The sequence below is a fragment of the Myotis myotis genome, unplaced genomic scaffold, assembly GCF_014108235.1.
Source record: "Myotis myotis isolate mMyoMyo1 unplaced genomic scaffold, mMyoMyo1.p scaffold_m19_p_1, whole genome shotgun sequence".
NCBI lineage: Eukaryota > Metazoa > Chordata > Mammalia > Chiroptera > Vespertilionidae > Myotis > Myotis myotis.
In genome coordinates this window covers 215,898,655-215,913,840 of record NW_023416313.1, presented here as the reverse complement: position 1 = coordinate 215,913,840, position 15,186 = coordinate 215,898,655, and the positions used below count along the sequence as shown (strand labels likewise).

The 15,186-nt window shown below is 60.1% G+C and overlaps 1 protein-coding gene across 7 annotated transcripts in view; it reads left to right on the top strand.

Annotated features, from left to right (window-relative positions):
- TTC7B (tetratricopeptide repeat domain 7B) overlaps positions 1-12,460 on the top strand; it is a 188,684-nt gene extending 176,224 nt beyond the window's left edge. For all 7 annotated transcript variants that reach the window (XM_036315440.1, XM_036315461.1, XM_036315451.1 and 4 more), the window contains one exon: positions 11,512-12,460. In XM_036315440.1, the coding sequence (XP_036171333.1) occupies positions 11,512-11,733 (222 nt within the window). In that variant the 3' untranslated portion in view covers positions 11,734-12,460. The remainder of the gene's footprint in view (positions 1-11,511) is intronic.
- The last annotated feature ends 2,726 nt before the right edge of the window (positions 12,461-15,186 follow it).

Genomic DNA, 15,186 nt, shown 5'->3' with positions numbered 1-15,186 from the left:
TATACCACGGAAATTGGCAAACACTACCATCAAGGCTGTTGTTTTTCTTTCCAACAGCCAGTTTGCTGGCACATCACTGGACTCTAGCCCAGATGGTTTAACAGGGGGAGGGGAGGCAAAGGATATGGCGGGGGGGGGGGGGGAAGGTGTCAGTAGACACAGAGAAGAACACAGTGTCCCTGACTTGGGATGTTTGGGGTGGAGGGTGCTTGTGGCACAGGTACTCCGGAGCTCACCTTGCTACTCCAGGTAGAGACAGACAGCTGAGTGGAGGCCCGGGGAGAAAGAACAAGACTCAGAACTGTCCGGGCAGGTGGACTAGAGGAGAGTGTGGTTGGGACACATTTTGGAGCAAAAAAGACCCATGTTTACATTCTACCCCTCCCCTCCGTTGCTGATTTGCATGCCCTTGGCCATGATGTCATGCAGAAAGGAGCTGTGCACCCTCACAGGGCTGCCGTGAGGGGGAATGAGTTCTGAGCTGCTGCCCAGCCCATAAGCAGCTGTTAGCCTTCTGTGCCTTTCACGCTTCCAAGGCGGGCGGCTGTGAGAGTGTGGGTGCAGTACAGGGTTCCCCCTGGTCTGGCCCTCCCTATTCTTCAGGAGGAGGAAAGGGTCACTTCTCAGCAAAGCATCCCAGTCAGAGAGCAGGGGTGCCCAGGTGGGTTGCAGGGAGGCTGGGGCCCAAACCCCTCCGCCCCCGGGCAGACAGCGCCTTCAGGCAGGTCACTGCTGGCTGCAGCGGCCCCTCTGTGCACCCCAGCGAGCCGTGCAGCGTTGTCTTTCCTAAGCCCACACAGTGTGCGTGTCACGTGGCCTAACCACCAGGAGCAATATTCGTGGCGGCTTTAATTTCCTCTCCAATTTCCTCCGTCTCCCTCCAAGTGGTGTTCAGCCCCTCGGGGTCCATTTGGATCCCTGCACAGGCGCTGGGCTTGGGGCGGGCTCCGTGCTCATGTGAGCCCGGCAGGTGGCCGGCACACATCTGCTCGGCCAACGCCGCTGTTCAGAGGAGGGACCATCGGTGAGCTCTTCCCACCGGCGCTGATCAGGGACGTGGGAGGAAATGGCTCCAATCTTGACGCTGATTTGTTCCATGTTGAAGTGGCCAAGGACAGGAGCTCATCTGTGTAGGAAAGGAAAGGCCAGGCTCCGTGTCTGTTCCATTTCCGCAGCAGCAGTGGTTCCCCATGGCCGCCGCTGTCGTCACTGGGGTGGGAGCTGGGGGAGGGGGAGTTTATGACCAGAGCCCCCGTTTCCGAGCAAATGGCCTTGTTGCCTTTCCTCTCTAAATCACAGCTTTCCCTGCTGTCACACCAGGGGTGCCAGGCAGAGCAAGCTCCCCACCCCACCGCCCCCCACCTTCCTGCCTGATTCCATGTGTGAGTCCTCTTGTTATTAGTGGAAAAATATTTTCCAAGTCTTATCAATTCCAATCCTCCTCCCATCACAAAGTATCTTATCATTCCTGTCTGTTCCTGTTGAAAATGGAAAAATAGTTGGTGCCAGATCCCGGCAGAGAGGGGGAAGGTACTCACCAAAATGACCACATTCCCCATGGCAGGTAGTGAATCACCGGCCTTTGTGTCGAGAGAACTGTCCCTCCCCAACTGCCGTGGGCACAGGGCACCCCCAGGGCGGGCCTCCAGGGGGCAGCCCCCAGCAGGGACTGTGGGAGCACTCTGGCTTACTGCTTGTGTAGCCCCGTTCCCCATGAAATCCAGATGGAGCCTGCACCCCCAGGTGGGTTCGGCAGGGGGGGGTGCGGGGGGGGGGGCCTAGAAGCCTTGCTAGCTTTCCTGGCTGTGGGGCACACTCACCATGGAGCCACCCCGACAGCACCCTCTCCACTCCCACCGGGGCACAGGTCCACTGCACCCAGAGGTGCAAGTTGGTGCAAAACCATCCCTGTGCCCTCCTCATGGGGACCCTGGGCTGGACGAGAGTGGGCGGCTGCGTGGAGCTGGGCCATGGCACCCAGTCCACAGTCATCTATTGAGTGCCTACAGTGCACCATGCGGGCACTTGCCAGGGACAGGGACTGCCGTTCGTCAGCAGGTATTTCCTCATGTCCACTGGGTCCCGAGGCTGAGAGCAGGCTCTAAGGCGGGCAGTGGGTGGTGGACCTCGGAGCAGGCCTGGGAGGGCGTCCTCCCCGTGTGACCTCTCCGGCCCTGTCCTGCCCAGGGTGGGCCAGGACTTCTCACTGTATTGGAACAGCTGCGACAGGCCTTTGCTTTCAGTTGGTGATAAACGGTCAGACCCAGGTACTGTGACGCCCACCCCATACCCCGTCTGAGGACGGACTGACACAGAGGCCTGGCAGGGTCATTTGAAGGGCGCTCGGGAGTGCGGCCGGGTCCCAGGGCCCTCACACTCTTGGCTTCTCCCGGGAAGCCCCCGCTCAGCTCTGTGGTGGTCACAAGGGGAGTGTTTCTGACCATGGAGAACCTCCACTCCCCCACCCCCTGGAGTCCTGTCTCTCCCACCATGCCCCGTGGAGTGTGTGTCTGCCCCACCCGCCCCCGGAGGAGCTATGTGGCCACCTGGGCTGCTGTTCTCACCTGGGCAAGCAGGTTCCGGGCCCCAGGGGAAGGCTGAGCCTGCGCTCACAGCTTCCCAGAGGCCCACGCCGCTGTCCCCTGAGGGTGGGAGGCTGGACCTCAGCTTGGGAGGGTGATTAGCACCAAACTTTCCCCTACGAGGATGGGTGTGGGGAAGCGCCGACTTCCAGGCCGCCCTGTGCTGTCGCCTCTGCCCGACTGGTTGTTGGGGGAGGTGGATAAAAAGAAATGTCAGCCAGGGAAATATACAAATCAGTCAACAGGAGTCTCTTGCCCATCACCAGTGGACAGTGTTAGCACCATAGAAGTCACGGGCTGGGTAAGGCAGGTCCCAGGGCACTGGGTCAGACTGCGCTTTCTCTCTGCGAAGAGCTGGTGGCTAGCGTTCCTGTCCACGCGGAGCCTCTGGGCTACTGCCACTGCAGCAACAGAGCTTGCGTTTCAAACGGCCACCTGGGGAGCGGAGGCTGTTACCAACGGTCTTGGGCTGCAGAGTAAGGAGATGCCCAGCGTCCCTTGGTACCTGGGCCAGGTGCCTGCCCTCCCAGGTATGGCTGCTGAGAGGTGGGAGCCTGCCCCACACCTGTCAGGTATGATCCAGAAGAGGCGTCTCCTCCCGAAAGAATTAGACACGCGGGGCCAGACATCGCACAGGAAGCTCTTACAGGCAGGGGTGGCAGCTCCTCCTCTAGCTACGGGGCCCTGAGCTAGTCACCCCGACTCTGCGCGCTAGCCTTCTCATTGGCTTAAAAAGAAGGGGGTGGGGTGGAGCACCTTGTTATCCTTCCAGCAGGCCTCGGTCTGCTGCCAACACTGGCCTCCCCACATGAGAGACGGCCCTGCCCGCTCACGGGTGTCTGGGGCAGTACCCACACCACACCACCCTGTCCAGGCAGAGGCAGGGGGCCTGGCCGGAGTGACAGCCGGGCCCTGTGCTTGGCGCCTGGGTGCAGGAATGAGCACGGGCGTGTAACAGGAGTCTGTGGGGGGAAGGAAAGAACTAGAACAGCTTTGGTTGTAGCCAAGGGAAGGAACCCCCTGGAAACCTGGCCCCCGGAGGCTGTCAGCTCACTGTGATCTCAGCGAGTGCTTTCCCGCCCAGTGCCCATTTCCTGCCTGTTAATAAAGAGGCTGGCTGGCCCTTTGGGAGTGTTGGGGTCCTTCTCCGCCACCCCTGGCCGCTCGGTGCCTGCTGCCGAGAGGGGGCAGGTGAGGGTCTCTGCTACTTGGAAGCTGCTGGCAGGCTCGCTGCGGGCCCTTCCCTCAATGTCCCCCACCCCCAGTGACTGTTCTCTAAAAGCCACCACAGCCTGGGGGATTTCGGCACCAGTGCTGAAGCACCCGTTTGAAAGAAATTAGGCCAAAGGAAATTTGGGGCCCAGGGGCCTGAGTCTGAGGTGGCCTCTAGGCCAGACGCCCCAGCCTCCCTGCTGGTGGTCACCCCTGACATCAGAGTCTCCCAACCATCCTGGAGGAAAGCAGCTTTAGCAGATTCTGTGAGTCAGATGCTTTAAAGGGGGGAGATGGGGAGTCTTTCCTGGGCTTACTGGCTCCTTCGCTGGAACCCACGGCAAGGCCTCCTGCAGGTGCCAGGTTAAGCAGCTGAGCTCCAAGAGGCAGGGGAGCCGGGGCAGGTCTGGATCTGCCATTTCTCTACCATTTCTCTGGAATGAGTGGAAGGGTTGTGTGGGGCTGTTCTGGAAGCTTCTTCAGACCCTGAAGGGCTGTCAGGTAGGAGGGGGAGGGACTCTGCCGGACCCCAGAAGACTCAGCAAACATCAGAGAGTGGGAATTAGATAAAAGGGCTCCTTAGGGCTCCACGTTTTTAACCAACAGTTCAGACTGCCCACTGAAGGTGTGGGCACCTGGGGAAGTGGTGAGCTCCCCGTCACTGGAGGGTGCAAGCAAGGGTAGGAGGCTGCCTGTCGGGACGGCAGAGGGGCTTGTATGTCACAGAGCAGAAGCCCAGGCCCCCTGCTAACCCCTAGGGTTTCTGCTTGCAGAGCTAGCTGGCCTCTGGCTTAGAAAACTAAGAGGTTTTTGAAAAATTGAGTTTTGTTTCCTTCTGAGTTGAGTTCAATGCTAGAAAGGTCTGGTCCCCAAAAGGCACATTTCTTCAAATAAAACATTTGACCTGGAAAAGGGGCCCCATGAGAGCGCAGCCTCCTGCAGCCGTCAGATACCCTGAGTGAGCAGAGGTGTGGGCCGCTCTCCGGCTGCCTGTGGTCACCCCGGGCAGCAGGCGGGGGGGGGGGGGTGGTCTTTTCCTCCTCCCTCTGGAGTACTCAGCACCCTTCACAGCACACACTGGTGAGGGTGCGCCTCCAGAGGTGTCTGCTTAGTGCCAGACTACGGCCTCCTGCCCGCCCTCTGCCCCAGACCCTCTCTCCTTATTGGTTGCTGGGGCCACAGGCTTCTCCCTGGGCACTGCACCCCATGGTTGCCTGAGGTCAGGGGCACTTGGTTTAGTTAACTTGCAGAGGAGTGAGGGGAGGGGCCACCCGGTTTTAGTTCTGACATGTGAGCAGGGGGAGTGGGAGTCGTGGAGGACAGGCCACAGGGAGGCCGGGAGAGTCCCTGTCAGTGTCCAGCCCCGTCATAGATGGAGAAAGGCCAGCCTCCGGAGCCTGCCTCCTCCCAGGGCCTCCGCCAGGAGCCGCCCAACGCACTTTCCCTCCCTCCTGTGCCCCTCGTGCTCTTCGTCCAGTCCCAGCACAGGACGCCTGAGCCCTTTGTTGCTCTGAAGCCGGCCTCATGAATGTTCGGTCCCCTCACCCCCAGGGCCAGGGGCAGGGTGGGTGGGGCTTGGAGACCAGCAGGTGCCAGCTGCTGGGCACAACACTTAGAAGGGTGCGAGGTGGTGAGGACTGGCTGCTTGGCCTGTGGGGGAAACTGTGTCAAACTGAACGAAATCGCCAAAACAGAAAGACCAGCCCCACTCCAGTCCCCGCCCACACTTCAGAGATGCCGAGAGGAAAAGGGACCTGCGCCGACTCCCGGGGGGGGGGGGGGGGGGGTCTTCTCTAGGACGCCCTTGACTCGCCCTTGACTGACCTAGGGAAGGGCTGAACCGCAGTGTGAACGGGCGCATCTGGAGCTCCGGTGGGCACGGGTGTGGGGCTCAGCCGTCCTGGGCCTCAGCAGGGCACCAGGATCTGGCTCTGTGGGCCGCCTGGCCTGGTGAGGCTGGCCCTCCTCGGCGGGCGGAGCTGGCAGGGACTCACATCAGCCCCTGGCAAGCTCTGCAATTTCTAAGCTCTGAACACAAACAGAGGGAGACACAAAACAGAGCCCAGCGTGGGCCGGGCCCCACGGAGCGCTGGCATCCAGGTGGGGGTGCCGGGCACTGCCCCGCTGCGTGTGTCCCCTTCCTTTTCAAGGCACGGTTGGAAAGCGGGGCGGGGCTCAGGGCCCCCCTCAGCTGCGCCCACAAAACACTCCTGCTCAGACTGACGGTGCCCGTGGTGCCCACCAGAGGACGGGCGCCCAGGAGCAAGGGCTGGGGGCGCTGCACGGGGCTCTGCATTCCCAGAGCTGCTCCAGGGAGATCCTTTCAAAGCCGCGGCTCCCGTGGTCTCCTCGGAGCGGCACTGGCCGCAGTCTGTGCACATTCTGAGACCACCGCTCACTCCCCCCTGCTTCCGTCTGGCCCGCCGCCTCCTCAGGAAGGAAAATGCAGACACCTGGACAGAAACGGCGGTGGGAGTGTGCTGGTTTTCCCATGTGAGGCTTACAGCTCCCCTAACGCAGACTCCAGGCCAGCCGGCCAGCCAACCCACAGCTCCTGGGAGGGCAGGGGCTCCTGTGGGGTCCTCATTCCCTTCTGGCTTCTGGAAGCCACTCTTGGTGGCCTGGTCGTCTTCCAGAAAGCTCTCCCTGTGCCAGGCCCGTCGCCCTGGCAGGACAAGCAGAGAGCAGCTGGGGTTGAGCACTGTGCTCGGAGTCTGAACCGTGGGGACTCGCCACATGTCGGCTTCTCCTCCTGACACCTTCAGGGTCTAGCTAGCCTCTTCGGTGTTCAGCAGGTCAGGGCCTGGAGCGAGGCTCTTTTCCTCTCTGGCCCCTGTTTCCTCATCGGTAAAGCAGTGTAGGACCAGCCCTGGCTGGTGTTCTCCGTGGTTAGAGCATCATCCTGAGCACTCAAAGGTCGCAGTTCGATTCCCCGTCAAGGGCACATACCTGGATTGCAGGTTCAATCCCTGGCTCTGGCCAGGGTGCGTGCCAGAAGGCAACCAATTGATGTGTCCTCTCACATGGATATCTCTCTCTCTCTCTCCCTCTCTCCCTCCCTCTCTCCCCCACGCCCACCCCCCCCTTCCCTCTCTCTAAAAAGCAATGGAAAAAATATCCTTAGTTGAGGATTAACAACAACAAAGAGTGTAGGACCAGCGGGCAGTAGGTGATTCTGGGTTTTCCTGGGGAGCCGTGTCAGATCTGTGGCGCAGGAGCAGCCAGCTTAAGGGGCGGCCATGGCAACCCTTTGGGCTCCTGTGGGAACAGAGCACCTCTCCCATGGGGCTGCTCCCTGGGGACCGCCTCCCTGCTGGGCGGCGTCAGGCTTGGGGTTGCAGAGATGACCACCGCTCACCCAGGCCCCGCCCTCCGGGCAGGTGCAGCAAAGCCTCATGGGAGCAGAGGAGGAGGTGAGCCACCTGGATGAATCAGTCCCTTCCACCCAGCACAGCTGTGAAGCACTTTGTAACCGGAGACATAGGACGCGCTGGTTGTAATTCCGTGCACAGTGTGTTAATAGAGCCTGTGGGTCCGTGCCTGTGTCTCCAGGGATTGGTATTTTTGAAGGACCTCCTGACGGCCCTGCCCTAATTCCCACCCCCATCCCTGCCGTGGTGTGATGGCGTCGTTTGCAACCCAGGGCGGGACAGAGGATCTTTAAGGGCTCCTGTCCCACCTGACACCGGACTTCCTCCCCTCCCCTGGCCTTGGTGGGCCCGCAGCCTCTGTGGAACGCAGGCCGGCTCTGCCGCAGCGAGGGCAGCCTGCCCAGAGCAGGGCCCGCGAGGAGTCTGCAGCAGCAGCAGCCAGGCCGGCAAGGAAAGCACACGGGAGGTGTTCATCTCCATCCTGCGGCTGAACGTGTGCTTTGCAGAGCCTCTTGCCTGGGAAAAAGCAGCCCCCAGGGGCGGGGCGGGGCGGGGGTTGACCCCCAGCCAGAGCTGAGCCGTGTGGCTTCTTTTTAGCGGTGGCTTGGCTTGGGGAAGGATGCTCTCATGCGCGATGCCATCTCCCTGTCTCCTAGACCTAGAGGGCAAGCAGTGGCCCGTGACACGGCCTTGAGCTGGGAGAGCTGACTTGGCACTTGAGCATGGCACAGGGGGGTGTCTAAAACCTCCCAAAAGGGCTTTTGTCCTGCAGCCGGGGTGTTGGCCTGAGCCAGGGCTGCCGCGGGAAGCCTGGGGCATGGCAGCCCGCAGGCCTGGGCGCCCTCGGCATGTGGCAGCAATTATCACACTCACACAAAGACATGAGTGGGGAAGGTGCTAATTGTCCTCCAACTAGCCAAGTCCATTTTGTCTGTTTGAAATAACAGGTTTAATTTAATCCCTTATTTCCAATTTGGTGCAGCACTAAGAGCTTAATGTACAAAAGACCTGATTATAATAATTACAGGCTAAGCTTGGGAGGCCGTCTTCGTTTGTGTCTGAAGAAAGGGACTAACAAGCCACCTCCTCAGTGGTTCCCCCTTCTCGGGAGGCGGCCCCAGCTGCCTCCTTACCCCCAGTGGCTCCAGGAAGGCAGGGTGGCCACAGGTGGGAGCTTGTTTGCACATCCTGCCTGAGAGGAGAAAGGAAGGCCAGCTGAGAGGCGAGAGTTTGCATCTCAGCTCTGGCGCTTCCCCTGCAGGCGTGTCTCAGGCAGGTCTTAGCGGTGAGCGAGGGTGACTGCCTGCCCTGGCGTAGCCCGGCGCCTGGCACAGAGCAGTTGCTTGGCTGCATTAGGATTTTCACTGGGCCCCTCGCTTGGAGAGCAGGACTGCTTTGTGCCCTCCTCTGGGTCCCCAGCACATGGCTGGGACCTGGGCAGGCATTCCAGTGGTTTGGGAATTTTGATACGGGGTAGGGCAGGTGATTGTGGTAATGAAATGTCAGTCATCGGAATCTGTCTCCTACCAGCCTGGAGGGCTGGGAGCCAGTCGTGTGCTCCAGGTAGCGCTGCTGCAGGGCCAGTGGACCCGGCCCTGGATCCATCGTCAGGGCTCTGGGCAGATGGACTGGAATAGATGGCTCCCCGGTGGGGGGCCCAGGCTGGGATTGGCTAAGGATGGGGAGTGGGAGGGGGCTGGGGCTGCATCCCCCAGATATTCCTGGGCTGTCTGAACCACGGAGTTCATACTGGGAGGAAGTTGGATATAGCTGGTGGGGAGAATCCTGGTAGTTAAATGCCAGCCTCAGGAATTGGGCCTTTGATCTTTGGGAAAGAGGGGAGGCGGGGCCTGTAGAATTGGGGAAAAGTGTCCGGGTTCTAGCACCTAAGAGCACATCACAGCCAGGGAAGGCCTCTCACACAGCAGAGGCGCTTGGGTGGGGAGGCAGTCCTGGCGTCCAGCGCGTCCAGGTCCCAGCTGCCTCTGGCCCACCCGCCAGCACTGCTCGCCCCCAAGCAGTGGCCGGACCCCAGCCGGAGCTTGTTCTGGTCGATTCCTTGTGTGACTGCTTTCCGAGCTGCGCCTGGCTCGCCGGGGCACTGGGGAGGGGCCGAGGTTCATTCCCTTGCCCAGCCCGAGCTGGCAGCCCCTGGCAGGTCTGTGATGCCTCCCGGGGCATCTCCAGCTTTCGGCATTAGTCCCGCTAACCAGATTGCTCAGGAAGCTTCGGGGTCACCAGGAAGCGCAGCCTGTTCCTAGCTCGGCATGTGGGTTCAGGCAGAACATCCAAGCCCACAGGAGCCCTGGAACACGAGACCCACAGGCTCCTGGCTGCCCAGCGCTGAGGGTGATGGGCAGACTAGCCCTTCAGCTAGTTCTCTGCCAGCTTGTGGGGAGCAAGTAGACTTACCCCTGCCATAGACCCTCTGGCACCCCATGGTAAGCTGCACCCAGATCCAGCAGCTGGCCCCGTTCTAAGTAAAATGCCCAGCACAAGGACTGGTGGTCTTGTTGCCACTCCTGCAGGGGGCGTGGGGGCGGGGGGTTGCAAGTCATTGCTGCCGAGAATGGTGGCCTCTGTCTCACTCTCGCTGGGCCGAGGCCCTGCTCCTCCTGGGCCCACATCTTCTTGGTCCACTTGGTGGCTAACAGGACCCCCGGTCCTTTGGCACCTGTAGCCATCCCAGGCCTCAAAGTCACAGCCAGTCTGAGGGTACAAACGGGGGCAAGGAGCCTTCCCAGTCCTTGGGCGAATCTCCTGGCTCCCAACAGGCATCCGGAGCCGGGGCAAATCTGTGCCCTGGAGAGGAGCCACTTCTCAGCCATGAGCGGGACAGGGAGCGGCAGCCAGTGGCCGGAGAAATGAAAGGGAAGAGACAGCGGGGCAGCTGCCCATCTGCTGCTGCTCAGATGTAACTGGGTTAGTGCCTCAGGGGCTCGGGGCTTGTCTCTTAAAGCGGCAGAAGCCAGAAGCGGCAGAGGCGGTGGCAGGCTGGGGAGAACGGGGCCTGGGGCCTCAGGCAGCCCCGGGCTGGCCAGCAGCTCCGCACTCATTGGCTCTGCGACCCTGGGCAAGACACTTGGCCTTTCTGCACCTTGTCTCCTCGAATCTAAAGAGGTGGCCATGTGAGCACGTGCCCAGCGTGGTGTGACCTCAATTACAGTCTCTACTTGCAGCCAAGTAACCAAAGAGGCCTCTTTCCATCCTGCCAAGGGGCGTGTCCCCCTCACCCCCTTGCCAAGCACACGCCGTGTGTCTCCCTGCCGCGTAGAGCGAGCCACTCAGAAAAGGTGGCTGCCCTCGGCACTTTAGATGCCCTGAGAAAGCCACGCCTCGGGGGTGTGATGGGGCTCCTCTGTCATCTTTTCGCCCGCTGCTGGCTGCCAGCACCCAGAACCCCTCCCGCCCTCGCTTCTCTGCTGGGTAAGTGGGAATGTTCTAGAGGGAGCTCCAGCTGATTACCTCCCCCGGAAGAAAGAGGCAGGAACTCATTAGCCCTCACATCCTGTCGACTGCAACCTGGGCAGGTGGCCTCCGATTCTCCCGCCTGCCCTGCGAGGTTGGGAAGTGAGGGTGTCGCGCTCTCGGCTTTTCTCTAAAGGACCACCCGCCCCCCACGCCCCCCCATCCTCCCAGATGGATTTCAGGCAGCGAGGAGATGGGAAGGCGGTGGGAGGGCCGCCCTGGCCGCTGCGGCAGCTAGCTGTGTGACTCTCACCTGCAGACGGGGAGGAACCCTGGTGCCTGTGGATAGTTCTCCGCTGCGTCAGGTGCTCCTCCACTGCGGGCTCTTTCTCCGCAGCAATGAGAGCAGGCCGCACGCCAGGTGCCCGCACCCATGTGAATGTTCCTTGGGGGCTCCCCAGATGAACCGAATGAACTAACATAGGCACTTAGAACCGTGCCTGGTGTCATCAACATCGCGAAAGCATCTGCTGTGTCACTGCTAACAGTCTCCCTGCCAGGAAGCCCCAGGCCGTGCTGGCCGTGGGTCACCCCGCCCCCCACTTTTGGGGCAGGTGTCAGTTGGTACGTACAGGACCGCCCACTGGGTCAGAACAGACCGTGCCGCTGCCGCTGGTTCACTCCCGGTGTTAAATATTCAGATGAATTGTGTGAAATGGCTTATTTCTCATTCAAAAGTGGCTGAATGTCAGCACTTATCCAGTTCAGGTGGCTGCTCTGGCCGTTGCCCCCTAGTGCAGGAGAACTTGAGCTCATTGTATGCCCAGCCTAAGCAGACACATGCCTGCCTCCAAGGGACTTGCTGAAACCCAAGGACAGATGGGAGCCCCGAGCTGACTGTCTGTCTGTCTGTCTGTCTGTCTCTCTGATGCCTACAGGCCCTGATCCTTCATCAGCTGCGCCGCTACAGCCTCGCGGAGAAGATTCTCCGGGACGCGGTGCAGGTGAACTCCACGGCCCACGAGGTCTGGAACGGGCTGGGCGAGGTCCTCCAGGCTCAGGGCAATGACACAGCCGCCACCGAGTGCTTCCTGATGGCCTTGGAGCTGGAGGCCAGCAGCCCCGCGGTGCCCTTCACCATCATCCCCCGGGTGCTCTGAGCAGGCGCCCGGCAGCCTCGCACCCACCTGGGGTGCCCCGAGGGAACAAGTCTGCCACACCGAGGCCCTGGGCGGACGTGCGGCTGGCCACAGTGATCTGACCAGACGACCCCGCATCATCACTCTCCTGCGTGCACGCCTGTGGCCTCGGCCGCCCAATGACCGTTTCTGAATCTACTGACGTTGCTCAACATGGATTATGTGCCATATCTTGTTAGTTGACATCTGAGTTTTAAGTAACATGGTTATGGAAATAATCCGAAAATGTAGAAGAATATACTCAAAGTTAAAATTCAGTGGCAGCACAGATTATTTTTATCAGAGCTGTAAAGAAAGCTGTTCTCTCCTCGCCCCCCTGCCCCACCCCTGGCCCAGAAACCAAATGTGAATCTTCTTTTCCCACCTCAGTGCTAGTCCAAGCCAGGACTCCGGCCAACGATTTCTTGGTTTTGTTGTCGATACTTGTACCATGTGATGAATTACTGTCCTCACTTAGAACAAAGCCTGAGTCCAAGAATATTTATATTTTGCCAATATATGCCTGTTACAAGAGAAGGAAATATGAGTTATTTAAGTTTAACTTTTTTATGTGAATTCAGAGTTTATTTATCAATGGAAAGATGTACAAAGAAGCTTCAAATGGAATATTTACCGACATTCCTTATACATGACAGACACTTGGCTAAATGGGAAGATGATGTTAATAATAAAAAGATTTTTAAATGGACCCATTGCCTATGTCGTTAGTGAATGCACACAGAAGCTTAAGGCTCAGTTCCCGGGGTGGGTGGGGAGCTGTCTGCACCTGGGGGCCACCCTGATTTTAGTGTGGGAATTCACCTTTCCCAACTCTCCCCATTTATCTGGGATTGGAGCATGTGACTCAGGTCTGGCCAATCAATATCCAGCATTCACAGCCACAGAGGATCAGGAATGAGCATGTGACCTGAAGTGGTCCAATCAGAGTGGGAGCTGCTACGAAAGGCTCTCACTCTTCTGCTGAACTTAAACCTGAGCAGAGAAGCTGCTAGAATCACAGCGGCCCTCCAGGCACCATGAGGGTGAGGGATGGGGAAAGGGGGAGGGGAGGGTGTAGAAGTGTTGGGGCCAAATGTGAAGCCAGGGCTGAATCCAACAGAGTGGATAGCAAAGACCAAGAACCAGAAACAACGTGAGCAGGACTCTCCAACCCCCGGGGTTTCTCGGCTGAGCATCTATGGGTGGCCCTACCTTGCCAGGATCCGGGAAAACGTGGAGGGCACCCAAGCACTGGTCTTATACACCCTAAAGTCTAAAGGACCCCACCCAAGCTAGACATAACCTCCCTGACTCATTGGGCCGGCAGGCAAGGGGGCAAGCTGAGGTGGGGAGAGACACAGGAATCTGCTATGGGCAGAGCAGATAGGCACCCCAGGCTCAGCACTGACCTGCCAGGTGGCATCTGGGGCCCCATAAGTCATGGAATTTGCAACATGAGACAAGAAAGCAGGGGCTCAGTGGGGCAGCAGCTCACCTACTGGAGGGTCGAGCCCAGCCCTGCCATCCTATGTAGAGGTTGGGGCAAGCAGGGCCAGCCCGGATGAGGACCTAGAAAGCAGGATCCAGGGGGTCCTTGCAGGTAGAGCCAGTGAACCTTGGGGGTTCTCCTTCCAAGGCTCCCGCCTCTCAGGCAGCTGGAGAGCAAGCTGAGGGTGAGGGTGAGGAGTTAGAGAAGACCAGGGAGGGAAGGAGGGAGGAAGGAGAGGAGGGGAGAGAGGAGGCCCTTCTTTAAAGAGTGCCAGCCCCTCCCAGCAGAGAAGGACCTTGGGGACAGGGCCACGTTGGGCCTGGATGGGGAGGGGTGTGGGTCCCAGGCTCACTCTCCGGGCTGGGGAAGGATGTGAGCTTAGGATCCACCCCCTCAGGTGGGACCAAGGCCTCCGTCCCCTGTGCTCCTGACCTGTCTTCATGGCCTAGAGAGCATGCATGTGCCCATGTCTGACCACATGGAGCAGCCCAACTCGTCCAGATGGTCACTCGGATCTCCTCTGTGGTCACACAGTCAGCCTCAGATGCCCCATCCCATCTGCCCACGGGAAGTCCAGCCCTTAGCCAAGTACCTGCTTCACATTCTCTCTATGTCCACCCTCCACCCTGTCCACGTGGGGCACCAGCCAGGGCCCCAGCCCTGTGGTCCCCCCCACCCCCACTCACCCCAGCATGGCGAGTACTGGCTAGGGTGGGCAGCATGCCTCGGCTGAAGGCCAATCCATGCCCCACTGGCTCCCTCTTCCATACCTCCCTGCCCACCGCGTCCCCCAGGCCACCCCAGGGAGTCCTCTCACTGCTCTTCTTCTCTCCCCTTGCTCTCCCTCCCCCGCTCCTCTCCCCACACCTCTCATGGCCCGCAGGGTAAGCTTGTCCAATTCAGGGACCAATCGCATTGGAGAATTGTGACTAGTGCTCTCAGGCCTTGTGCAAGGTGGTCGCATGGTGACCCAGCAGCTCTCAGCATTCCTTGCACCTCTTCCTCCTTCCACACCACCTCTGTTTCCTCTCCCTGTCTTACTCGAAAAGCACCCCACACCTGACCGAAAGCTCCTAAGAACCTTGTGGGTCCTGCTCAGGGAGTCAGGCAGTGGGCAGGCCATACTGAGCCGGAGGACTCCACGTGCAACCCCCCTTCCCCCCCCCCACCACACACACACACGCGCACGCGCATCAGGCCAGTCCTCGGGGGCTGACCCTCAGAGCTCCTGTTCCTGCCACCAGCCTTCCTCTCCTCCCACTCTCTGTCACTCATTTCTTACTGCCCTGCCCACACTGCAGCCAGATGGGACCAGGAAAAGGACATCCTGTGAATGTCTCAGACAGGCGAAGACGTCCTCTGGAAGGCCTTTGGGGGCCAGGCTGAGGCCCCCGCCTCAAGGCCATCCCCTGGGATACCCATTCCAGCTCTGCACCTGCCCAGGGCGACCCTGATTGAATCACCATCCCTCTCTGCATCTCAGGGTCCTACAAGGACAGGCAGCCCTGCCCAGCCTGCCTTCCGGACTGTGACTGAGTCAGCAGGCAGCTGGAGGGATCCTGGGGTGCAGCCAGGGGCCACCACCCCCAGGGCCACCATGTGTGGCCTCAGAGCCAGGCTGCAGCAGGACCCCCCTGGAGGCTCAGGCCGAGTGGGGCTCCCTGCAGGAGGTGGCAGGCAGGTTGCAGGGTGCCTTCTGCAGGTCTGCCTGGAGCCAGGAGCTCCAGATGGTGATCTGGGCTGCCCGCAGCCTCCCCGTCTTCTGCTGGGTGACCCCTGACCCCTGTGGACAATAGGGCTTCCTGGTGACCACTGCGCTGTGGGTCACACCGATCTGGCTGGAATCCAGCTCTGCCTGGTCACGTCGCCTCCAGTGAGAAAGACCTCCAGCTCTGGCTCTCTGGGGGGGACACTTCCAGGGCTGTTGGGCATGTTGCTATAATGAA